This window comes from Euleptes europaea, chromosome 6 (genome assembly GCF_029931775.1).
Source record: "Euleptes europaea isolate rEulEur1 chromosome 6, rEulEur1.hap1, whole genome shotgun sequence".
NCBI lineage: Eukaryota > Metazoa > Chordata > Lepidosauria > Squamata > Sphaerodactylidae > Euleptes > Euleptes europaea.
Genome location: NC_079317.1, coordinates 107689071 through 107716253, shown reverse-complemented (window position 1 = coordinate 107716253; position 27183 = coordinate 107689071). Strand labels below are relative to the sequence as shown.

At 44.5% G+C, this 27183-nt stretch overlaps 1 protein-coding gene across 1 annotated transcript; it reads right to left on the bottom strand.

The window, feature by feature from the left end:
* Window positions 1–258: 258 nt before the first annotated feature.
* On the bottom strand, window positions 259–26752 carry TTLL4 (tubulin tyrosine ligase like 4). The gene is made up of 18 exons (XM_056851606.1): window positions 25339–26752; window positions 24266–24387; window positions 20483–20546; window positions 19890–20014; window positions 17631–17741; window positions 11823–11899; window positions 11175–11369; window positions 10089–10171; window positions 8733–8861; window positions 7842–7964; window positions 7456–7554; window positions 6609–6743; window positions 6047–6184; window positions 4087–4189; window positions 2840–3050; window positions 2256–2326; window positions 1899–1981; window positions 259–548 (listed from the first exon to the last, which is right to left on the bottom strand). Exons 1-18 carry the CDS (start codon window positions 26724–26726, stop codon window positions 395–397), a joined length of 3411 nt encoding a protein of 1136 aa, XP_056707584.1. The 5' UTR covers window positions 26727–26752; the 3' UTR covers window positions 259–394.
* Window positions 26753–27183: the final 431 nt, after the last annotated feature.

Below are 27183 nucleotides of genomic sequence, written 5' to 3'. Positions count from 1 at the left end.
CTTAGCAGTGAGAGGCACTTCGAGGCTCAGGTGATGAGGAACATGGCAAGGTCAACGAACTGCAAGGAATTCACACTAAAAATTAAATAAGTTTTCCAAGCTGTCTGTGTTTAGAAACGTCCTTTGTCACTATATATATATAAATTATATATATATAAATATATGTATATATATATATAAATTGAGTTTTTGTCCCTTTTGACCAAGACAGACAACATATCCTCTTTGTCCCAATTCCCTTAAAAAAAAAGTCCTTGGATGGGCATGCTGGATGAGAGATTCTCCCGATGCCTCCAAGGTTGGCTTTCCTAGCATCTGCTGAGGTAGGTTGTATGTGTCCTCTCCCTCCACACACTGCTAGGGAGGGGAAACTGGCCACTCATGTGGTTCCTCATCACTTTACCAGGCTTGAGCTGCTGAAGGCCTGCGGGACTGTGCCTTTCTTGAGAGTTCCAGCTGTGTATTTTATCAGCGGTAAGCTCTGAGCGCAAGTGGTTGTTTCTGTGCTTCGGGACGATTCCTCTTCATCTCGCTGAACAAGGACTTTGCTGTTGGGAAGAGAAATACATCTGGCTTGCAGCACAGAACAGAACAACAATCCCAAAGCATGTCACTTTCAACAGTCTTCATTACTGCTTTTATCCCTGTACTTGATGGGCATGGAAGGCATTAGGGTTTATGGTGCTCAAATGTGCCAAATACATACTGACATAATAGTACACAGGGTCAAGGTTAAGAAGGAAAAACTGAGCATTCAAGATCACAAATGCTGAATTGCTACTCTATCAATAATAGAATTCTCCTTGTAAAAACTTTCCAGTTATTGGAAGAGTGTTAATAAAGAAGAAAGCTGTGACTCACAAAGGCTCATACCCTGCCAGAAATTTTGTTAGTCTTCAAGGTGCTACTGGACTCTCTCTCTTTTCTACTAATAAAGATTAAAAAAACTAGTTAAAACTGACACTAATTCGTTTAATTAAGGGAACAGAAGAAAAAGCATGGCCAACCCTAGTAAACAGAAAAGTATTAAAGAGATAAAATGTCTTCAAAAATAGTTGATGTTTACAGAAAAATGGTGTTTGCAATAAAGAAGGGATGGGCAGATTTTTTCTCACAACAGGGTGGAAGGCCAAGTGAAATGGGAAGGCTGCTGTTATCACTGCTGATTGCAATTAGAGTTTAAAGTGTACAGCAGCACTGAACAACGAAAGAAGTTCACAGCAGCCCTGTTCACGTAACAGCAAACACACAAATGTATGTATGTGCATACATCTGTTTGTAGGAAAGAGCCAACACACATTCACTTTACAGATGAAGCTGGGGACCACCACCCAGATAATTGGGGGGAATCACATGTTTAGAGGTGCATGCATTGAATATAACATAATTACTTCTCACACATATAAAGAAAAATCAAGTGTACACTGTACACAGATTGTGTGTTCACTATGACTTGTGAAAATGACCTACAATTAGCTGCTATCCTGGTCCACATTGTTTTACAAGGCTAAAAATTGCCCATGTACATTTTTGCTTAGGGGAAAGGCCTGAAAAAATATGTAAACAGCGTCTTCCAAAGGGGGTCACATAAAGTTTCTAGACAGGATAGGTCTTCCACACCTTCCACCCATAGCTCATGGTCTGTTGGTCCATCTTTTTTCCATCTACACTTCCTACAACAACCCATTATTTCTGCCTTTAGTCAAGTGATTTGCAAAAATAAAACTCCCCAGTACACTCTACCACCAAGTGCCATTTCACCAGAGGTTATGTTCAGCTGCCTGACAAGGAAAACTCCAAGGCCCCTGCTGAGTCTGAAACTCTTCCTGTTCAAATTTCTTCCATTTCTTTAAGCTGGTTCCAGGTATGAAATTTGGGCATGCAGAATATGACCTCACCTGATTCGGCCTGACTCAACCTTGCTCACACCATTCAAGAGGAAATCATTCTTCAAATAGACTTGGGTTCTTGGAAGGGTCCACTGTAATTGAGAGAGCAGGGTAAGACAGCTAAGTGAGGTGGCAATGTACAGACTGCAGACAGAGCAGCATTCCTTGCTAGTCTCTTACAAGGTTCCCTATAATGGCCTAAAAATTCAAAGTTTGGGGGATAAGGGAACTTTAGGGCCAACATTAAAAATAAATAAGAGCATCATGCTTATATACTTGATTACCAGCAAGCAGAGATGATGCCCTGTAGGGTAGCCTCAAGAAAGAAGAGCGCACATTAGCACATAGAGTGCAATTCACCCTTACCATCAGCGTGGTATCTGTTACTATCCCATTGTGATAGCCTCTGTAACACCAGCTTCTAAGCAGATCCACCCCTGCAAACGGACAAGCCACACACACATATAAACACAGAGAAGAGAGTGAAGTTAGGTAAGCTGCTGCCTTGTTCAGGCACACTAATTAACATGTGCCCAGCAGGATAAAGAAAGAGAAGAAGCTATTGCTGACTGGCACATGAGGTATTACAGGTAGGAGCTTCAGTAATACCCACCAGCAGTTCACCCTAGCCCTTACAAAATGACACATATACAGATGCCTATGAAGCTAGGACAGAAACCAAAGGTTGGGAGGACTAAAGACACTTCTCCCCTGATGCAACAGAAACAGCTGCAAGACCATATAGTTTACTGTGATATAACACCATAACTACTGCATTGCCCAAATTTCACTCTGCCAGTCTGTAATAGTAAAGGACTATAACGCTTTGGGAAATAAAACAGAAAGTTCTGAGTCTGAAGGCTATGATGTATCTGCTCTATTTATGAAGGGATGTCCCAAATAATTTGTTAGCAGAATTCTAGAAGGGTAAGGAGGTGGTGGTGGTTTACCCTTGATCTTATTCGAGAAATATTTCAACTCCCACTGGGCAACAAGGATGTTGAAGTAGCGCAGCTGCTCAAAGAAGCGCAGGTAGCGCATGGAGACACGTGAGGGGAAGATTCGCTCAAACTGTCCACGCCGAGAAAACTCATCCTCTGTCTCTATCAGGACTCGCACATCATCTGGGGTCAGGACATCCAGGATGGTGGAGTAGAACTCCTGCAGCCAAGAGGGATACAAAGCACAAGCTTGCACATACCCCCATTCATCCTTCTCTGACACCTCTGCAATGGTTTTGAACTGAGAGACTGGGATGTCATCTCTTGCACAACCCCCAAGAAAGAGTAAGAAGACATCAAAAGGCATAATGACAGAAATGTGCAGGGGAGGGTAGATCCCATGGTCATGCCTCCAAAATACTTTTGAGCAAACTACACTAAAATCACACATACAAGTAAACAATTTGCCTTAAGGCACCATTTACAAGAAAACAGGCCTTAGCAAACTATGAAGTTACTGCTGTTTGGAAATCCTGTTTGAATGTATGTGTGTGTGCTTCTAATGCTCTGACTTTAGACAAACAGTATTACACTCTATATATAACTGAGTACTTAGTTGTCCCGTCACTCAGGTTACTTTTCCTTTGTAGCTTACAAATTTGCAGACTGTCACAAGGAAAAACATTTACCTTATTTATTAATTAAAATATTTATACCCCGCCTTTCCACATGGTTCAATGCAGCTTACAATAGTGAAAAAACATTCTCAGCTAAAACCAAAAATAAAATAACCAACCCCAAATCTCTCCCTCCTTCCCCCCCTTAAAAGATGCCCTGCCCGTTCAAACCCCCTCAAAAGCCCTGGCAAACAAGCAGGCCTTGCAGCGCCTTCTCAAAATCTCCAAGGAGGGGGTCCCTCTCACCTTCTCAGGAAGCCCATTCCACAGAGCAGAAGCTACAACGGAAAAGGCCAGGGATCTGGTCAATGTCAGACGGGCCACCCGAAGTGGTGGCACAGCCAACAGATGGCTGCCTGACAACCATAGCTGGTGCACAGGGGCAAACGGAGGCAGTCTTTATTCTACTGGGAATTTCATTCTGGCAAAAAGTGCTTATGTAGTAAGGCAGAGTACCAAGTAACCACCAGTCAAAGGATTATCATAATGCTAAAAACACAGCCAAGAAACTGACCTGGATACACATCAGTGAAACAACAGGATGATGACAGGGTCTGGGAAAGACATGATCCCACTTACCTGATCAGGCACTTTCTGGGTCACATAATAAGCTTTCTTTGTCTTCTCAGCAGTGAACAACTCGAGAGATGGCCTGGATTTTTCCTTCAAGGCAGTATTCAAGCTGGGCATAGCAATGATCAAAGTTATTACACAGACAGTGACTCAACTGAGCCTGTATCACCATTCTGCCATCTACATCCAAGATCAGTGGCAATACAGCAGGTTGCACTCAGCATCCAACAGCACACTGAAGCCGAGACTGTTGATATCTAAATCACCAGAAAATTTCAAAGAGCATCCACAGCTCACAACAGTCAATTATTTTAGAGCTTAGATCTAGAATTTAAGGGAAGCAGCCAAAAAACAAGGTACCCTCATTACCAAACTGATAAGCAGAGAGAAAAGGGGCTGTCAGCAGCTCAAGACAGATCATAGGTGTCCAGAATCTGTACCCAGTACACAGGAAACATAGGCCTGGATCCACCAAATCATTTCATAGGACAAAATGATTTCTGCCCACAGAGCTCTCCTCCTTCTGCTGCAGCCGGAAACTCCTTAAGGAATATTTGGAGGAATATTTGGGGAACAGGAGGAGGCAGGACAAGCGTCATAGATAGAAACTGATGTGTCCCATAGAACCCCTTGGATGTATACAAGCTATAAGCTGTTTACTTGCATAACAAATGTGGCCCAATCCTATACATGCTCAACTAGAAGCAAGTCCTATCACAGTCATTGGGCCTTATTCACAGGGAAATATGCACTGGACTGAAACCAGAGTAAGTTCATGTAAGCCCATTTTGAAACCAACGTATGCTTATTTTTCATGAACAAACCTAATAAGCACCCTGCATTTGGCTTGAGTTTGGTATTTGTTATCCTGCTGCAAAACACAAAAAACAATGATAATCCCGATGGTATTGTGGAAACCGTGCTGGATTTGTACTCAATACACTCAGTTCAAATTCCTAGTCAGCCGTGAAGTCCACTGGGAGAACAGAAGTAATTACTCAACTTAATCACCATCCTAGATTTTATAAAACATTGCCCACATGCTTTTGAACTCACTTTCTGCCGTCATGAGGGCCACAAACTTCCTTTAAGAAAAGAAAGCCAAGATTCTCAGAATGATGAACTTTGTGCCCAATGCCCCTCTCTGCCACTCCCCCAGTGTCAGTGCAGAATACGCACAGGCCTGCTGCCTGGGCTGCTTCGATACATCACTGGAGACCGTACCATCACTGCCCTGTAGCAGTAATTTCCAAATGGACTGCCTTGTCCACACAGGAGAATCCAGTTGCAAACGACTGCTATAGAGTAACAACTGTGCTCTGGTTAGATGCTTGAGTTATATGCTGAAGCCAAGGGCTGTTATCATTGTAACAACTTTCCATCTTTCAGCCTGGAGCGCCTCTTTACAACTCAGTCTTTTTAGTTGTCTGCCACAGTACCCACAAGACAGAATCAGAAGAGATCTCCAGCACAGCTTTCCTACTGGAGTGGGAAATTTATGGCCTCTGACTGTGAGGGTCTGTACGCCTTTGCCTTGTGTGTTCCCCCCCCCCCCCCGGACTCGTAAAAGCAGCCCAGGCCTTTTGCCTTTCCTTGGTTCAGGCGCTGCGTCTAGCAGGCCCCAGATTGGAATGTCTCTTCCCACGTCCACCTCCCTTGCTCTCTCCGACTCCCTCCCACCAGCTATGGCCTTGGTAGGCAGATAGCAATAATGAGCTTCCTGAGGTCTTTGATGTTCCTGTACCATGCACAATTATCTCGTAGATTCCCATAACATACATTTGACATCTGCTTCCCTGTAGGGGTTATAATTCTGTCTTTGTGAAATTGTGAGCACTTGCAACTTTACCAGTGTAAGGCCTATACTAACCTGAAGCTTCCAATAATGTTCCTTGTTTCTGCATGACCGTCTGAGCAAGTGATTTTATGGAGTTTGCACAGGGAGGTTGGGAACCCTCACACTGACCTGGTTGTAGAGCTGCTGCTACTTCCAGAAGGTGAGGTCACATCATCTGCATTTGGCAATATAAAGCCAGCCAAGTTCAGGACATCCCGGACCATCTGGCCCTTGATACTCACATCAAGGGGAGAGTTTGAATGGAGGCTGCAGAGAAATTGAGCACGACGTTTAAAAATCTTGATTGGACACCCTGCCTTTGCCCTGCTCTTGACATTTGGAACAGCTGTTAAATAAATTAACGTCTCTCCATAATAAAGAACTGAAAAACTTCTGATCCCAAAGCAACACAGAATTACAAATAGGGAGAGCGCAGGCCATTCCCAAGTTTCACAGCAACCTTGAGTGCAGGCTGCACAGCCCCCCTCTCCCCCCGTCCCTCTTGTGGCCACAATCCTTCCTGAAGTAGCTCGTTTCCATTTGTTTCTTGCCTCCCCCATATTAAGCAGAGGTGGGGGGAGAAAAAGGGCGCTTTCAGCAGAACAGACTAAGTATACCTCAGTGGAACCACCCTGGGGTACAGGACATCATAAGCCCTGCACTGGAATACAAGCAACCCACAGCAGCCTACCTGGGTGAGATATTGACTTCCAGGATCCACGGTTTTAGATTCTCATCCAGCATGACATCGAACCCAAACAGCTCATGACAGCAGTAAGGGCGCCGCACATACAACTTCACAAGGTTGGTTATGTAGGGCTCTGACCTAGGAAGTGAAGCCGGTGCTTGATTACTACTCAGCAGCAGGACTAACCGGCAGGAGGTGCAGAGCCAGCCCAGTGTTTGCTCTTTGCCCAGGGCACACCGGGTGTGGTGAAGAAACCACGAGAGAGCCACTGGCAAAGAGCAACATTGAGAGCTTCTCTACAGCATTATAACTGCTGCTTTTACTTTTTAAATCTATTTATAGCAGTGGGTTTCCACTGAATTGATACAATATTTTGTAGTATTATCTGCCTTGTTACAAAGCCCTTTGAGAGCTGCAGTTGAGATAGAATCATAGAATCATAGAGTTGGAAGAGACCACCAGGGCCATCAAGTCCAACCCCCTGCACAATGCAGAATAGAAATATTTTATGTAAAGAAATATGGCTGTGATGAAAACTTTATAAACGTTTTGGGCATATGCCTGTCCCCCCTTTCAAAATACTAAGATTCAGAAGAGATAATAATGTAGATTAAGATAATTTTTGGACCAACTAAGAGTCAAACAGGAGCCCAGAAATAATGCAGTAAAACTTGATTCCAAAAGCACAGAGCAACAAGAAATGAGCCAGGATAAACACTTCCTTGAAGGCCAGCTGGAGGTGACACATCTTCAGCAAACTAATAGGCCTCATCAAAATGATGGCCAGTGAAAAATCCAAAAGAGAGCTAGTGAGAGAGGTGATGGAAGAGGAAAATCTTCTGAGACTCACGCAATAATAGTTTTGACAACAATGTCTTTTATCTTCTCCCAGATTGCTTCACTGTCAATTCCTTTCTGGTTCAAATAGCTCCAGAGTGCTTTCAGTGCCCTATGGAGAGAGAGGGAAATGTGGGTGCATGCAAACATGCATGCTAGTGTTATTCTAGTCAGAATCAACTTCCTTTATTTCTGAAGGGCCAGAAAGGCAATATGCCCCCTTGCCTTTCTGTACAATTAAGGAAAGACTTGGTCCCTTTCCTAGGGAAAGAAACACCCCTAGGCTGTTGCAATTTAATCCTCATTGCTACAGGAGGGACAACATCTACTGGCTAAGATACAGCAGAACATACGCGACGGCACAAGAGCACATCCCCTTCCTCCACCACTGGCACTTACCACTTGTGACCTTGGCAAGCAGTTTCATCTGCATTGGCTTTGTAGTCAACATTCTTCTTGTTGATACTGTAGTTGGTCAAGTGCATGTACTTGTTGTTGAGGCTTTTCATGGAGGGGGAATATCTGGGACAGAACAAGAACAAAATGGTCATACAAAGCATTTGTAAGAAGGACTCAGTTACTGAACTAAATGGCAAGAAAAGGAGTGGAAGCTGGCAGCCCAAGAGCTAGAAAACCTAAGAGTGCATCCTTCCTACTCACCCCCCCCCCAAAAAAAAGGGCTCTGATGGAGGTCATTTGCAAAAGTCAGTTAGTTAACTTATGGTCTATAACCAACACAGTGCCAAAATACTGTAGTATCTCAGTGCATATTTTGGCTAACAGAACAAGCTCAGCAAAACAGATAACCTATGAAGGTGCCTTATGCAGAATAGACCAGTAGTCTACCTAAGACCAAAACTGTCTAGCAGCTCTCCAGGGCAGCCACTAGCAGTGGCTCTCCAGTGTCTCAGGAAGGGCAAGCATTCCCCCAAGACCTGCTACCTGAGACCTTTTTAACTATAAGGTCCCAGGGATTGAACCTGGGGCCTTCTGTATGCAATAGGCATACTTCACCACTGAGCGACCCGCCTCTCCCCTCTAAATTTCTTAAACAAAGAGATGCACAGATTGGTGTACCAATGCTATCTGTTTTTTGTTTAAGGACACATTTTAATGTCATTCAGCTGGCGTTCCTAGAGGCAGTAATGTAGCCATCAAAATGCACTCTCAGTCAATCTGGAGACCGCTCTGGTCACTCCAGTATACAAGATTCATATTCAATCTGACCCTCTTGCTCTAGGCTAAAAATATAAAACCTGCTATAGGGCACACAGATCCTGGGCAACCTACTTGCAGCTGGCAAAACGGACAAGTCCATCTTTGAACAAGTAGATACGCAGGGGGTCGTAGCATGTGACGTAAACATAAATCCTTAAGTCAAACTTACTTCCACCAATGAGGTAGGGTTTATGCAAATATCTGAAAAAGGAGGAGAGGTCCATGAGTTTCAGCACTGAAAGAAAGGAATTAAACTATCTTTAGCCTTTCCCCTAAATTAGGGATGGGGAACCTCAGGCCCGGGGGCCGTATGAGGCCCCCGAAGACATTTTCTGCCTCGGGAGCTCCAGGGCCGGGGGGGGGAGGGGTGGAGGTTGGGGCCTGGTCGCGTGGGGCCGGCGTGCACAGGTGTGTGTGTGTGGGGGGAAGGCTTTTCTTTCTTTTCTTCTTCTTTTTCTGTCACTCTCCTTTCTCTCCCTCTTTTTCTGTCTCTTTGTCTGTCTCCCTCCGTCCTTTTCTTTCTTTCTCCCCCTCCCTCCATTTCTTTCTCCCTTTCTCTCTCTTTTCACCTCCCTCCCTTTTCCTCTTTCTGTTTTCTTTCCTTCCTCCCTTCCTTCCCTGTGGATCGGCTGTCTCCTGACGCCTCGTTTGCTCAGGCCTACCGCTGGCTGCCCTCCCGCCTGGGAGCAGGGGAGGACAAGGGAGCGGGGGTGCCCTCCAGGCCTTCTCTGTGTGGTCTCCTCTGGGGTTGCCAACCTCCAGGTGGTGGCTGGAGACCAAGAAATCGTAGTCCCCCCCCCCCCGGAGATCTACACCTAGTTATGGCCCCCGAAGAATGTTATAAATGCGCAAATGGCCCTTGGCAGGAAAAAGGTTCCCCACCCCTGCCCTAAATCCAGAGACAGCTTTGGCCCTGCAGGAGTTTAGAGACTACAGCTGAAGTCCAGCTTTTTTGTCATATCATTTCATGCTATAGAAAGGAGGCTCCCGGGTTTCTGAAGACACTTTAACACAACAGCAACTCTCTCCTCTTTAACATAAGGTAGAGGGGGGGAAAAAGAGGGAAGGCAGCATTGTACAGCCGGATCTTGTCAGATCTCGGAAGCTAAGCAGGGTCAGCCCTGGTTAGTATTTGAATGGGAGACCAACAAGGAATACCAGGGTTGCTGTGCAGAGGAAGGCACTGGCAAACCACCTCTATTAGTCTCTTGCCATGAAAACCCCATAAGGGGTCGCCGTAAGTCGGCTGCGACTTGATGGCACTTTACACACACACACACAGGAAAAAGAAACCAAATTCCTAGAGCAATTTTAGTTCCACAAGACAGTACTATCAAAGCCCAATTAGCTTCTTGACACCTCCAGAAATTCAGCTGGCTGTTCTGCCAGCAGGCTCAATTTGTACCAGTTTTAGGGAAACCTGCTTACCTTTGCACAAGCAGTGGCCTGCGCTTTGGCAGCTGGCTCCACTTATGGATTACCTGGATGCCAATGCCCCTGGCTGATGCTGGCTAGAAAAGAGAGAGGGACATGCATATAAACATGGATTTGCTCTTATCTTACTGTTCTAAGTTGAAAGGACACCATGGGAAGAATGAACCAACACTAGTCACAAAAGGCAGGTGTGTGTCTTTGACAAGGAAGAGGACTTACAGCCAGAGGTTCTAGAAGCCTGTAATCATGCTGCACATACAGGCTCTAGTTATTAAGTACAGAGCTTTGCCATCTGTGGCTTGTAAGAATCCTTAGGGCTTTTTAAAAATAAAAACACCGAGCCCTCATGGCTGCATTGAATAACCTGAAGACGGGAGAATGAAAACTTCAGAGGCCAGGGAAGCACCGGGGGGGGGGGGGTGTGTTTCAGTGCTCAAGGTAAACTTACTTCATCCTTCACAGCTCTCTGAACAATATCTGCCCTCTCTCCCTGTTGCAATTTTGATTGATGAAACAACAGCAGGGAAGTGAATTAAACCCCTATCTCTCCACCCCAGTGCATCCCTGATGCAAATCACATCCCTGTCCAGCTTCTATTAGCATTTCAAAAATGCTGGAAGGATCACCTCACAAATCACCCGACATCTTGTGTACTTAACTCTAAGGGAATGCAAATCTAGACAAATCTAAATAAACTTGACATTGTTACAACTGTCCTTTCCAATTTATTATCATCATTGTTTATAGTCTGCCTTTCTCACTGTTCTTCCTCTCCTTGTTGTGGTACACAAGTGTACTATAGCTACAAATAGAGGAAAAGGAAAGAGCACATCGCTGACTTTTTCAAACCAAAGGAATACCACCTGCAGGAAGAAGACAATCAGAAGGTCAGTTTGGTTACCACAACTTGGCCTCAGGTATACCTGAGTTCTCCAGTGGAAATTATACATCTCCAGAAGGGGAGCTCCCACAATTACTAGAGGGCAACAGGAGTTTATACTGCTAGGGCAAGTAGGAAACAACATGGCTGTACCAGGGCAGAGAACTTAAGGAGCACATTCCTACCCCCTGCACCCTCACCGGCTTCACAATCCACTTCTGGTGGCTTCCACAATCTTCCCAAGCCTTCCTGAGCAGCTTGATATCTTGAGGGAGGATAAAGGATTGGGGCAGGAAGTTGAACTCCTTCTTTCCAAAGCGTGTCTGCATTTTGGACACGTTTCTCCACAGCCGGTCCTTCCGCCCAATTTGAAATGAGCCAGGAAAGTGGTTCAGCTGCAGATGGGAAAGGAGAATTCAAGAATAGAGCAACAGTGTCTCCTTTACCTCCTAGCTTTCTGCTTTAAGTACAACTAAGAAACATCCTTTCCTCCAAATTCAAGGAAACCTTCAAGAACATATACCATCCATACTAATCCCAAAACCTTTTGCTGGTAGTCTCCACAGATAGCTCATATAGAGTAAGCATGGAAGCACCAAAGCACCTGCCATACTGTGTCTTGTACATTTAGAATACCTTAAGAAGCAGAGCCACTAACAGCAGACTGTGAAGGGGTGGGGGGGAGGGAACACTAAAGCAGAGAACAAGATAGTTATCAGTTGCACGCAATGGAAGTATGGGGAGAGGGACTGGAGAGGAGGGAGGAGCCGGGTGTATCTCGCCCTCTGGCCCCCATCTGGCATGATGTTCTTCAGTATGCTCTTGTGCAGTATGACCACATCTCCTACCTTCTGGTGTTCTCTGATAATTCTGAACCCAGGAGATTTCATGTGATGGCCCCAGCAGCCCAGCCAGTCATTGTTTCCTGTGAGCAACAGGGCAGTTCAGAAATCATAGTTAGTATAATCTGGACAGTACGATGGGTACTTTTTTTGCTCTACACTCAAAACTGGAAAAGTCTCAGTCACTTAAGACTTTTAATTTGGCAAATATGAACAAATATGTACAATATGTTTCTATCCGTAACCATACACTTCCTTCCACCCAAACCTGAAGCAACCTCATACAGACTCCAATAAAAACCCTATAAAGAACTGTGTACAGTTATAACCCACTTTCCTTCTCTTTGGCGGCATCCAATCTATTCTTTTCCTACTTCAGTGTCATAAACTATATGCTGAAGGCAGTCCTGTTAGTTCAGGATGGATAGACATTCGATCAGGGGTATCAAGCTCAATTGTTACGAGGGCCGGATATGACATAAATTTAACTTGGTCGGGCCGGGCCATGTGTTCTAACTAAATAAATAAATAAATACCATAAAATGTAATGCCAGGTACCACAGATATAAACTTCAAAGAAAACACAGGCAAAGTCAATTAATGATATTATTTTTGTTATTGTTTTAAGCATGTTTGTATTTTAAGTAAAAAAAACAAGTGAAAATAATATAATTAACAGGTTTTGCCTGTGTCTTCTATATAGTTTGAATCTCTGGTCCCTGGCATTAAATTTGATCTAGACTGGGTGGGGGGGCTGTCTTGGTTGGGGAGCATGCAGTGGGCTTGCTAGCCCAGGTTTGCACTGAGGGGGGTGGCTGCCTAGGAACAAAATTTCTCCAGGGAACATAATTTGTACTCTGGGACTGGAATGACATGTTGCAGAGTGGAATGACAGCCCCTGGGAGTAGCAGAAGCATTCTGTGGCTGTCATTCCAGTCCCAGAACACGTCTGCTACTCCCAGAGGCTGTCATTCCTCTCTGCAACATGTCATTCCAGTCCCAGAGCACTGAGCCCATTCCCGGGGCTGTCATTGTACTCTGCATCCTGTTATTCCAATCCCAGAGCACAGATTCTATTGCTAGGGAGCATCATACCACTCTGGTGGCTTTCATTCCAAACCTAGATCATTATTTTTATTCCTAGGGATCGTCATTCCACTCTGGGGGCTCTCATTCCAGTTCCAGAGTAGTCTATTTGGGCCCAGAGACTTAATGCAAAATCCATTCTGCATTTTCTTTGCAACTTTTTTGTGTTGTAATGTATTTCAATGGAACCCATGCAAATCAATTGGCATTCCTGGATCCTATTCTCTCATATGGGCCTTCAAGCCTCTCCCATTGTTTCCCATGGGCAATCCTGTCATTCCTTTCAGTACATCCCCTTTTTTGTTTTAAGAATTGTGTGGAGAATTGAGGACAGGAGATCATTGGGGGTTACTGCACTTTGTATTCCCAGCAATGTATTAAGAATTTGAAAATGTTATAAAAAACATCGCTTTAAAAGGGTTTTTGGATACCACGGCTTATAAATGGTTGGAAGACATCTTCACGGCTAAAGGGGCCAAACAAAGTGTGAACAGTATTTTTTATAACATTTTTAAACTCTTAATACATCGCTGGGAATACAAGTGCGGTAACCCTCAGTGTCTTGTTCACTTAGTCCTGACCCTCAGCAGTTGCCCTCAAGCTCCAGATGCTGAGGTTTTACACTTGGGGAGCAGGAAGCTGCTTATCTTGCTCCATAATTTGAGCAGTGCAATGTAGTGAGGGAAATACATATTAAACATGTATTTCTGCATCACCACCCTAATTTCAGATGCTGTTAGGGCAGGGATGGGGAACATCCGGCCCGGGGGACAGAAATGGCCCCCAGGGACATTTTCAGTGGCCCTCGGGAGCTCCAGGGCCCTGCCACAGAAACAAAGTGCAGCAGGGTGGCTTCAGGAGCATTTTCGGGGAGGGCCCTGAAGCTCCCGAGGGCCACTGAAAATGTTAATCAGCGAGTGGAGGGGGGAGGGAGAAAGTCGCTTCCCCCAAGGCTGCCCCTACAGCCGTGGCGTGCAGGAACGCCACTTTAAAAACCCTTCTCACTGCCTCAGTTGCTGAGCGGCAAGAGGGGTTTTTTAAGTGTGCCATGGCATTCCTGCACGCCGCGGCAGTGCGCACAACCCCACGCAACCGGGCTTCAACCTTCCCGCCTCCCCGCCCCCAGAGTTGCCTAATCGGCTCCTGTGCAGATGCTCCGCCACTGGGAGCGGCTGGCTTCTTCTTCTCCCCTCCTCCCTCTCACCACTCAACAGCTGGCAGGCGGCGAGAAGGGGCGGAGAAGAAGCCAGCTGCTCCCGGGGCGGAGCATCTGCACGGGAGCCGATCAGGCAACTCTGGGGGCGGGGTGGGGAAGCAGGAAGGTTGAAGCCTGGTTGCGCATGCCGCCAGGTGTGTGTGTGTGTGGGGGGAGGCTCTTCTCTCTTCCTCTTTTTCTGTCACTCTCTCTCCTTTCTCTCCCTCTCTCTCCCTCTTTTTCTGTCTCTTTCTTTGTCTGTCTCCCTCTGTCCTTTTCTTTTTCTCTGTCCTTTTCTTTCTCCCCCCTCCATTTTTCTTTCTTTCTCTCTCTCCCCCTCTCCCTCCATTTATGCATGGGAGGTTTTGCCTTAGATTTGCCACTCTCTAGACTAGATGCACATTTTCCTGATCTGAATTCTCAAAACTCAACAATAAGCCCCCATGAAGTTTTGAGAATTCAAATGGGAAAAATGTGCATCTAGAGAGCAGCAAATCCAAGGCAAAACCTCCCATGCATAAATGGCCTTTCTTTCACCCCAAAAACCTCCCTACCCTCTCCCCCCCCCCCCGCCGGGGTATGGCCCCCAAATAATGTGATAAATATGCAAATGGCCCTTGGCAGAAAAAAGGTTCCCCACCCCTGTGTTAGGGTCTCAATCTATCTTCCAGTTTTCTCCTTTCCTTTCTCCAGGGTGCTCAGGTTGGCCTACATGAATCTCCTTTTTTCCATTTTATCCTCACAACAACCCTGTGAGGTTGGTGAGGCTGAGAGGGCTCAAGGTCACCCAGTAAGTTTCATAGAGGAATGGAATTGGAGCCTGTCCTAGTTAGATACTTTTAATACTCTTTTTCATTCAATCATACTTTTAATACTAACTCATACTGGTTCTGACCCCTTTGCAGCTTGGGGTCTTTTGCTAGAGCAGATTTCCTCCCATCGTAATTAGTCCTTCTCCTGGATTCTTTTGCCTTCAGAGGTCTGGGTTTCTGCCCCCCGCCCCCCGCCAATACTTGTTTAATTAGCATAGCTCTGCCTGTAGAGCAAGTGAGGACTTCCTTCCCAAAAAATTTGTTTTGTATTTGCTTGGGGTATGTGTGTTATTTGTTGATGTGTGGTTACTGAGCCCCAAAGAAATTAAAACAGGAAGGACTCTGCATGGTAAGTACAAGTGCCTCACTTTCTGCATATCTGGGGGAATACTAAATGTTTTTAAATTGTTTGTATATTATGTATTTTAAAGGTTTTTATCTTAATAACTGGGAATCTGGTTTTAATCTTAGTCGCTGTACCCTGGGCAAATTAAGAAATGGCTCAAATAGCCAATTCTTCTCTCCAAATCCTAGGAATGACAGCTCAAGGTTTCTTAGCCTTGAAAGGGACACACTCTGTACAAGCGCAGAGGCATGCCTCTGAAAACAGCTCCTGGGGCTAAGCTCAAATGAAGCTCCAGCGGAAGAGTGACACACAAACACAGCACAGTTCAAACCTCCACTTTCCAGGGGAAGCAAACTCGCTCCTCGTGCAATTGGGCCCCAACCTCAACAGTACAAAGGGGGTGGCTTACATACAACGTCTAAGTTGGCGTGGAGGTGGTGGAAAGCCAGGGCGCCAAAGACAAAGCCCAGCAGCAGGGCTGTGGTGTTCCTGCCTTCCATGCCCGGCGCAATATCAAACCCGCCCCAGAAAGGCAAGACGGGTGCTTGAGAACTGGCCAGGAGCCAGCACAATAGCCGCCCCCGCCCCCAGAGACTCAGTGAGCGACATCTAGTGGCCAGATGGACCAAAGTGGCAGCAGCTGCCCATGAAGGTTGACAGATCGTACCCAAAGAGTGCTTGTTAGTGGTTCCTCTTCCACTGGGAGAGGAGTGACTAGTGGAGTGCCTCAGGGATCTGTTCTGGGCCCTGTGTTGTTCAACATCTTTATAAATGATTTGGATGAAGGAATAGAGGGGATGCTTATTAAATTTGCAGATTATACTAAATTGGGAGGCGTAGCAAATATGGTAGAAGACAGAGCCAGGATATAGGATGATCTTGACAGGCTGGAGAATTGGGCTAAAACCAATAAAATGCATTTCAACAGAGATAAATGTAAAGTTCTGCATACAGGAAGGAAAAGTCAAATGCATAATTATAGGATTGGGGGAGACTTGTCTTAGCAGTAGTGTGTGCGAAAAGGATCTTGGGGTCTTAGTAGACCAAACACTGAACATGAGTTAGCAGTGTGATGCGGTAGCTAAAAAGGCAAATGCAATCTTGGGCTGTATTAACAGAAGTATAGTGCCAGATCGTGTGAAGTGATGGTATCGCTTTACTCTGCTCTGGTTAGACCTCACCTAGAGTATTGTGTTCAGTTTTGGGCACCACAATTTAAGAAGGATGTAGACAAGCTGGAACATGTCCAGAGGAGGGCAACAAAGATGGTGAGGGGTCTGGAGACCAAGTCCTATGAGGAAAGGTTGAAGGAGCTGGGTATGTTTAGTCTGAGGAGGAGAAGACTGAGAGGGGATATAATAACCATCTTCAAGTACTTGAAGGGCTGTCATATAGAGGAGAGTGCCGAGTTGTTTTCTGTTGCCCCAGAAGGTCGGACCAGAACCAATGGGTTGAAATTAAATCAAAAGAATTTCCATCAAGACATTAGGAAGAATTTCCTAACAGTTAGAGCGGTTCCTCAGTGGAACAGGCTTCCTCGGGAGGTGGTAAGTGCTCCTTCCCTGGAGGTTTTTAAGCAGAGGCTAGATGACCATCTGTCAGCAATGCTGATTCTATGACCTTAGGCAGTTCATGAGAGGGAGGGCATCTTGGCCATCTTCTAGTCATGGAGTAGGGTTAGGGAGGTGTGCGGGGAGGTAGTTGTGAATTGCCTGCATTGGGCAGGGGGTTGGATTGGATGACCCCGGTGGTCCCTTCCAACTCTATGATTCCTCCTAACTTGAAGTGGTGGTGAATGAAGATTCAGTGTATTTATCAAAGAATCTACACGAAAAAAGCAGTTACAGCTCTGTGCTATAACATGTAGTCCACAACTGATCACCACATGTATAACAAAGCCTGTAAAAGTCATTCAATTTTTTTGCATGCAAGAGAATGGAGTTTTACCCATACCATCTTTCCCAGTCTCTCTAAGAACAGAGCATATGGGAGCTAGTGAAGTCTTGCAGAAAACAGCAGCTTGTGGCAAAAACCATCCACCAAGCTGCCCAAGGGAACATACCAAGGCAGAAGAGCCAGAAGGCTTGCCCAAAACTTGAAGAGGTGGAAGAGCCACAATTCTAACTGCAGATTCCAGATGTGCAGCATCATGCTGAGTCATCCATGCGAGAGGCACACCAAGGTAACCAATTCTATGAGAACCATAAGTCCTATCTTGTGCTTTGATCCAGGTCTTCCAAATGAGACAGCAAATTTTCCCAGCATCCAGCACTATGCCAAAGCAACGCTGTGGGCTTTGGTAAGCATGGGTGTATTTAAGGCAGACAGAAAGAGACATGCAACCAAAGACCATTCCCACCCTGAAGACAACTTACTCCTGCTGACTTTGAAGTGGGACCTGCCAACTGTTTGCTTCACAATGTTTGGAGTCACAGTGCTCATCTTCCATCGCAGCATCTTCCTCTGTTCCCAAGGAAGCTTCTCCACTAGGAAAGAAGCAAACCCTAAAGGTAGAGGAAAACCCAAACCTAAAGAGCACCCATTTCTTTAAAATTCAGTTAAACGAAGTTGTAATGAGCGGAGAAGCTTAAGGGTGTAGATTTCTGTCAACAGCCAAGATATGGGTGGGTTGAAAGCCCTCTAGCAGAAAATCTTTATTGATTCACATTAGATTTGTAGGAGTGGCTACTGCCTGTGTATTCTTTGTATGGTTTTTATGAGGGATCTTACTGCATTTTCCTTCCTAATACCAGTGCTGGATTAGTTCCCTGGGTCACAGATCTTTGCATACAGGAGCAGGCTTCATGCACACAACTGCATGCAAGGATCTCTACGCATCATGCTGTGGATCAGATGGCTGATGCTAGGGTTAAGGGAACAGTGAAGAAGGAACAAAAAATTTAAAAGGAAGTGTGAGAAATACTGCCATAGCAAAAAGCATCCAGATTACCTATATGCACATTCCAAGTGCACAAGGGCAGCTTTGAGCTTTCCAGACCAAGGACTGCTGTGCTTTACACTATAACCAGTCCCTGTCCCTCACTACAAAAATGCTAACGCAGAGCGAACACATGAAGTTGCCTTATACCAGGGGTGGGGAACGTCAGGCCCGGGGGGCATTTAAGGCCCGCAAAATCATTTGGTCTGGCCCTTCGTGGGTCCTGGCAGATCTCTAGCTCAGAAGGATCTAAGACTGGTGATCCGCCCCCTCCCATGGACAGGAATAGCCTCTATTCAAGGAGGATGTGAGTTTCTTTTTCCAAGAAAAGCAACCTTTTCCCCCTTGCAGAAGAGTTGTTAGCTATGGAGCTGCTAGGACCGCCCAAGAAACTGTATTAACCCTTTCCCACCTGGGCTGTGGAGAAACATATTCCCTCTGTACTACAAGAGGGCTGGGGCGGAAAGGGCAACAATGGAGGGGCTAAAGGGGGCAGGGCCAGAATGCTTAGCCAGTGTGTCCTCATTTCATCCCTGCACTCGGAGATAGCAAGAGCCGGCTGTAGAATCCGGCCCTGACCATGCAGAGCAGGAGCAACTCTGGTGTGTGGCTGGGTGGATACTGTATGGAAGGTTCCATCAAATCCCAATTCACGAACGGACTTGCCCCTGTAATTCAAATTCCTTGGATACAATTGAACATATTCTATGTGATTGCCCTCTATACGAAACACCTCGTTGAAAATGGTTAAAAAACTGGTGACATCCCAAGTTTTACCTGTCTAATAAAGTTAAATGTCAATTTCTAATGAATGATTCAGCTCCAGAGGTTACTGTGGATGTCGCCAATTTTTTAGTAGAAGTGCTAAATGTCCAAAAACGTATAACCTCTGATATCTGATGTTACTGGCTATGATTTCATCTTATCTGTTTTAAGATTTATGACCATTGTTCGTATCAATTGTAACAATTTATATGCCATTAAAGGTTTATGAATGTAATTTTTAAGTTGATAATTTTGTATGGCCCGCAAATGATATTATAAATATCCAAATGGCCCTTGGCGGGGAAAAGGTTCTTCACTCCTGCCTTATACTGAGCCAGACCATTAGTCTTTTGAGGTCAGTGCTGTCTGCTCTGATTGGCACTGGCTTCCCAGGGTTTTAGGTATGGGTCTTTCACATCACCTAATACCAGATCCTTTTAAACTGGATATGCCAAAAATTGAACCCGGAACTTTCTGCATGTAGAGCAGAGGTCACAATCCCACTCCTAACTATACAGGCCCATCTCTGCAGCAAGGGAATGCTTGATCTTTGTGACTTCTCTCCCTGGGATTGGGGCAGGAAGCACAGAAAGAGACAGATAGACATGATTCTATCTGCTGCTAAAGGCCAATGACTGAAGGCCAATTAAATATTACCATTCCTCCCAGCATCTTCCATGTATTTACCCACAGATGGACTATGAATGTCTAATTTAAGCTTTATCAAGAGATTTTGGTGCTCTTCTAGAGAATTAGTCAGAAGTCCCCTCTTTTCTTTACACCACATTCCACATTACCATACACATCCCTTGACCGTATCCCAACCTATTGCTTCCTGCTTTAAGCTATGACTCCTCCCCACCCCCCCTTTGATATACTAGTTTCTTCTGGCTTTTGCCAGCCCCCTGAAATAAATTCAAATCTACCTTACCTCTCTCATCTCGGGTACCAAAGTATATGGTAGGAGGCATATTAGGGAATAAACTGCATACAAGAGCTGGCTTGAGAATTCGCTCTTGGCCCTCAAGCGGTGGCACCAATCCCTCAATGCAATTCCTAGGAGAAAAGGACAAGTTTTCCAGCTGTATGACCACAAGAGGAAGGAAGCAGCAAGCAAAAGAGCAGAGTTGGGTGGCCAAAAACATCAGTGCCTTCTCTAGAATATCTGTTTCATCCTATATTCAGTCCAGTTTAATTCTTGGTAGATTAGGGCCCTGAGGCCCATTACTAATACTGCTTGGGGCAGATAACTCTTGGATCAGCTTAGAAGCACTGGCCCAGAATACAACAAGCATCCCACTGGCTGCCTTTAACTCCAGTTTCTCAATACGTCTATGTTTCTTTGCTAGGATCACAATCAGTGAAACCATAAACTGATTGATCCCCTCACTGGATCAGAGAATGGCCAACATCTGTAGCAAGTGAATACACTCATAATTTTGGTTTAGTTCAGAGTATAACCTGGATATATTCCAGTGCAGTGATCAGTGATAAGAAAACATTCCCACTATTCCTGAAACTCACCTGGATATAATAGCCACAGAACCATTAGGGGATAATCCAGTTGAGGATGAACCATCTGATTCACCTGTAGAGACAAAGACCATTTAAGACTGAAAATCCTAGACCATCACACCATGAAGAAATTCAGCCTCCTTTTGTTTTTATAAAGGGAGTTTAAACAATGTAAACCAAGAGATCTGTTCCACAAGATCCAAGAAATCAAAGGGAAATTTAAAGCACGGTTAGGCATGCTGAAAGATCAGCATGGAAATACATTAACTGAACAGGACAAAATAAAGAAAAGGTGGGAACAATACACTGAAGAACTATACAGAAGAGATGAAAGGATAAAAGATTCTTTCCAAGAAGAATCTTTTGAAGAAGAACCTACAGTTTTAGAAAGTGAAAGATGCATTGAGAGCAATCGGGAGAAACAAATCACCAGGAGCAGATGGGATATCAATAGAGCTATTCCAAGCCACAGAAATGGAGTCCATCAAAATCTTGACAAGAATATGCCAACAGATATGGAAAACAAAACAATGGCCCACAGACTGGAAACAATCCATTTACATTCCAATTCCCAAGAAAGGAGACGTCAAAGATTGCAGCAACTATCGCAACATCGCATTAATTTCTCATGCAAGTAAAGTGATGCTCAAAATCTTACAGCAAAGGCTGTTACCATATATGGAACGAGAAATGCCTGATGTTCAAGCTGGCTTCAGAAAAGGAAGAGGCACTAGAGATCATATTGCAAATATACGCTGGTTACTGGAGCATATGAGAGAATTTCAGAAGAAAATCAGCTTGTGTTTCATAGATTACAGCAAAGCTTTTGACTGGGTGGATCATGAAAAGCTATGGCTGGTTTTAAAGGAAATGGGTGTGCCACTACATCTGATCATTTTGATGCGCAACCTGTACTCTGGACAAGAGGCCACAGTTAGAACAGAATATGGAGAAACGGAATGGTTTCCAATTGGCAAAGGTGTCAGACAAGGATGTAGTTTATCTTCCTATCTCTTCAATCTATATGCAGAACATATAATTAGGAAAGCTGGATTAGATTTAGATGAAGGTGGAGTGAAAATTGGAGGGAGGAACATTAATAATTTGAGATATGCTGATGACACTACATTATTGGCAGAAAATAGTGAAGATTTGAAACGACTACTGCTGAAAGTTAAAAGAGAAAATGCCAAAGCAGGACTACAGCTGAACATCAAGAAAACAAAAGTAATGACTACAGGAGAATTACACAACTTTAAGGCTGACAATGAGGAAATTGAAATTGTTCAAGACTTTCTATTCCTTGGCTCCACCATCAACAAAAAGGGAGACTGCAGCCGAGAAATCAGAAGGAGACTGAGACTGGGAAGGGCAGCCATGAAGGAGCTAGAAAAGATTTTGAAGTGTAAGGATGTGTCACTGGCCACCAAGACTAGATTAATTCATGCCATCGTATTCCCTATTACTATGTATGGGTGTGAAAGCTGGACAGTGAAGAAAGCTGATAGGAAGAAAATAGATTCCTTTGAAATGTGGTGTTGGAGGAGAGTGTTACGGATTCCGTGGACTGCCAAAAAAACAAATCAGTGGGTTATAGATCAAATTAGGCCTGAATTGAAGCTAAAATGACTAAACTGAGGCTGTCGTGTTTTGGTCACGTCATGAGACGACAAGAGTCCCTGGAAAAGACAGTCATGCAAGCAAAAGTTGAGGGCAGCAGGAAAAGAGGAAGACCCAACAAGAGATGGATTGACTCAATAAAGGAAGCCACAGCCTTCAATTTGCAAGATCTGAGCAAGGCTGTCAAAGATAGGACATTTTGGAGGACTTTCATTCATAGGGTCGCCATGAGTCGGAAGCGACTTGACGGCACTTAACACACACACACACAGACAATGTAAACATCATATATATAACATACTCATCAAATGAGTATTGCTTATCTATGAGCAGTGTCTGTACATCTAGGGGAACATTTAAAATGACCCTACAATCAGTGTGATTGGGCCATTTAAATATGCTCTCCATCATATAAGAAATGCTCAAAGGTCAGCATGAGTGGGAGAACATCTAAAGGGCACCAGTTTCTTATTGATTAATTCCATTCAACCCCTTCCCAAAGAAAGTTAAGGGAGGAGTGTCTGTTCTCTGCATGCTCTTCAATATAGCCTTGGAAACTATGTGTATGCTGTAAGATTAAGTCAAGACTTTGACATAAGGTTGGGAGAACATAAAACACTTATCTATACAGATGATTTATTCATCATCTCCCATCCCCAAAGGTAAAAGTAAAAGGTAGTCCCATGTGCAAGCACCAGGTCATTCCTGACCCATGGGGTGATGTCATATCCCGACGTTTACTAGGCAGACTTTGTCTACGGGGTGGTTTGCCAGTGCCTTCCCCAGTCATCTTCCCTTTACCCCCCGCAAGCTGGGTACTCATTTTACCGACCTCGGAAGGATGGAAGTCTGGGTCAACCTTGAGCCGGCTACCTGAAACCAACTTCCGTTGGGATCGAACTTAGGTCGTGAGCAGAGCTTGGACTGCAGTACTGCAGCTTACCACTCTGCGCCACGGGAATCCTAACCCATCCCCAAAAGCAGATGCTTTATTCATCATCTCCCATCCCCAAAAGCCAAGGTGCAGCTTCTATTTAAACACATTATCCTAAGAATGAGAATCAATACAATATTACATGAAGATGATAAATCCAGCCAATTAGAATGTTAAACTGATAAAACAGAACAATGAAAATATCAGGCTCAGAGCTGCTATACATTGTTACTAAACTATACGAACTTTGTCAAACTGAAGTCTTCTTCCAAGCTTTATTCAAGGAGATAACAGATCATAGAGAAAAATCATAACAGGAAGATACTAGTCCCTCTAAATACCCACTGTGTTACATTAAGATAATTTATAGCAAGAATATTGAGCAAGTCCTAAGTTGTTTATCATTGCAAGGCACTGGGAAAACGGTCATACACCAAATACTGAAGAATAGTTTGGGCCGAATGACAATGGTTACTTACATTAATTCATTTTGTACTATTTCAAGACAATGGATTGGATCCAACCATCTTTTCTGATAGCGAAAAAGGGAGGGGTGGTGATCCGCTTCGACCTCTAAGAAGGTGATGTCGAGGATCATGGGACCTGCATGGACCAAAGCCATATGGGACTGGGGCTGTGACAAGGAGGAGAATTGGGCGATGCTGAGCAGAAAAGCTAGTTGGATCCTCTTAGGTACTTTAAAATTGTGCACCACTTTTTTTGTAATATCTAGTTATGTTATATTTAAGAATGGCTTGTTTCTAAATAAATAATACTCGATAGTGGAGTAGAATTCGCCAGCAAAATGCAAGAGATTTATTTACTACACTTCAGTACTGCTTTTCCTTATTGTTCAAAGCAATTTAACAGCTGATCTCTCTTAAATATCTATTAACATAACTAGATGTTAGAAAAAAAACAAATGGTGCACAATTTCGAAGTACCTAAGAGGTAAAAGTTATCCTTTTCAAGCTAGCAGTAATTATGGCTGTAATAAACTTTCCATTTCACTGCTTTTTTTTTATGTTACATTATGTGTTGCTATATGATAAGTGGATGCCAGCATTCGTACTGTAAAAGGAATCATTAGGGTTTGTTTTTACTGGTCTACATTTTTATTTTAATGTTACAGGAAACACAAATATACTGACTATTAAAGGGACTGCATGACAATCATCATCTTATTTAGCTGTACTTTTGTATTTTACAAAAAGGGGAGGGAACACAATACTACTGGCCTTCACCATCTTCTTCTTCTCCTTCCTCATCCTGACTGCAGACATCTTCCAAGCCATCAGGGAGCTCTTCCTCTATATCCTCCACATCCGCTTGGTCCAGTAAGGGCAAGTTAAGTGCAGAGCTTCAAAATTAAGGTTTAGATTTACAAAATGGAACCCGCTAGGTAAATCTTATATATAGTTCTGAAACCCTTTTCAGTGATGAAGGAAAAGAAGAATCTATGTTCACTGCAATGGGACTGGTTTTTAATTGCACAAGAGCAAATACAGCTGAGACCTCCCACTGAACAACCTCTAAGCCTGCTTCGCACCATCATTATTGGGAGGTAATGAAAAATACAGCACCACTTCATTCATACCCCCAACTCTCTCACCAATGGCGACCCATAGCAGCTTACATTGTTATTCTCTCCTCTATTTTATCCTCACAACCCTATGAGGTAGGCTAGGCCGAGAATGTATGAGTGGCTCAAGATCACCCAGCAGGCTTCCATGGATGGGAATTCAAACCTGGGTCTCCCACATCCAAATCCAACACTCTGTCCACCACACCAGATCAAGCATGCTACACTCCAATCCATTCCTTTATCTTAGGGTGGCATGCTTCACACCTACAATTTTCTAACACATATATCACGTCCACACAAGAAACAGTGTATGCACTCTCATGAGTGATGAGCCATACATTCTATACATGCTTAAAAAAACCACTTGAAAGCAATAGGTTTATAGGGTAGTGGCAGTCAACCATTTAGGAAAAGAGTGCCACGGTTATAAAACTACATAAAAGTAATGAAAGAAGAGAGAAAAAGAGGAGAAATGCAAGGTGCCATTTAGGTACTTTGGTCTCGACATGGCACATCTGTCAAACAGGCTGGTTTCTAATGGTAAAGTAAAATGGCTATGGTTAGCTTGAGATGTCTGGAAAAAGCACAAATATAACTCCTGTCTGCACTAACCTTCTTCCAAAAAAAACTGCCCTTGCTCTATAGTTGTTTCTGTACCAGGACACAAAGGGATTCCAGAAGACAAGACAGACCACAACCCCCCCACATACCTGCCACAGTACTTACTCAGGATCTTTCACAGCAGTAGCCTGCCCCCATTTTGTATCTGTGCCAAACTGCAGAGAAGAAATTGTTGTCTCTTCATCAGAGACAGTAGTTCGTGGAGACAGCTCCATTTTTACCACCTGCTCTGCACTGACAGATGGAGGGCTGACAACCGGGCTTGAGGTGGTGTGGTTGGAAGGCTCAGGATCTGAGGCTAGAAAGCGAACATTGATGCGTTTCGTGCAGATTTCAGCACCTTCTGTACCAGTAAGGCTCTGGCGGTGGCCACCTAGTTCCAGATTTGAGGAGGCAGCAGCTGATACTTCTTTTGGGGTGATCTGTGCTACAATGTGTGGTTTCCAGCGACTGAACAAAGTGGAGTGGAAGTTTGCATTCATAAGGCAGGAGCTATCAATGCGGTGACCAAACTCATTGTAGGTACTAACCTTCCGGACACCACTTGCAGTCAGCTTCCTCATGGCTTCTGTCAACCGAACATTTTGTTCTTTCAGGTTCTGCGATCTATTCTCACCATCATCACCTCGCCAAGGCGACCGATCTACTTTGAGAACTGTGCTGTTGTGAATAGGTAAGCAAGATTTGGCACCAGTTTGCTCTAGAGTTAGGCCACTGCTTTTCCCAAGTTTCCTATCTACAGTCATAGAACAATCTCCATTTCCCCCAGAATGAGTCCAGGAGAACCCTGGGGGCCTTGGCAGGCCTTTCAGCTTCTTATTTTCTGGTGGTAGTGGCTGATGGTGGTGGTGTTGCTGCAAAGGCACTTTAGCACTTGTTGGCCTCAGGAAAGAGTTATTGTTTAGCACTGGTCTATATGAACTGGAACTTTGTTTCCCTGAGCTGAGGGCAAACCCCTTTGACACTGGAGTGGAACGCCCACCAGGGGTACTTGGCACCAGAAATGGATCCATGGTTGAGGATGACATGGCGTTATTGGAAACAGAGCCGAAGAGAGGGGGTGGGATGTGACGAGGTTTCTTCTCCAAAGTACTAGACTGCAAGCAGATGGACTCAAGCGTCCGATAGGGCTTGTGTCTAAAGTAAGAACGTCGACAAAGCAGGGCACTTCCAAAAAAGTTTGGGAAAGAATGGGGCTGAGATGAAGGCGGGCTCAGTAGAGGTGCCTCACGACATAGCAAGTCTGGATACAGGAAGCAGGAATGCTGGGAAAAAGTCCCAGAGTGGACTGGATGGTGGTCCCGGAGAGTGGTCACATGATTCTGTTCTAGCTGCCAGATGGGCTTCAGTTGCTGCTTTGTAAGGTACCAAGCCTTGCTTTTGTTGAGATTTGCTGTGAGTGGTGGCACTGTCAACCCTGATAGGTTGCCCACCTGGAACCGGTTTCCCGTCTTGAGGCTTAGGCTATAGGCTTCTGGCCCTCCTGAGGCCATGTAGAGCCATCACATACCCTCAATGAGCACAGTGGTGGACAGAAGTCAAAGCAGCATATTTACCATGTTCAGCCTGAAAAAGGAAACACATAAATATCTTGGGCTTGTGCAACTGATTCTGTCATAGAAGACTCCCCCCTCCCAATTGTTTTTCTTCCACACTTTGTTCTTTATGCAACTTCTAAAGCAAGTTAACATAACAATCACAATGATAGCAATAACTGAGGGCAGAACCATGTGTAACTGCAACCTCCAGTTAATTGCATGTCTCAATTCTTGTGCCCAGGTCCTTCATTTGGTTACCAAGCTATATTGAGGGGTAGGCAGCAATTCTTCTTTGAGCTTTGAAGTGACAGCACCAAGAGTTAAAATTTCATTCACATACAAAAGATACTGGAATTTGCTCTTTAAACAATTTGTGGCTTAGATCCTAAGGTGCCATTCTGTCGGCACAGTA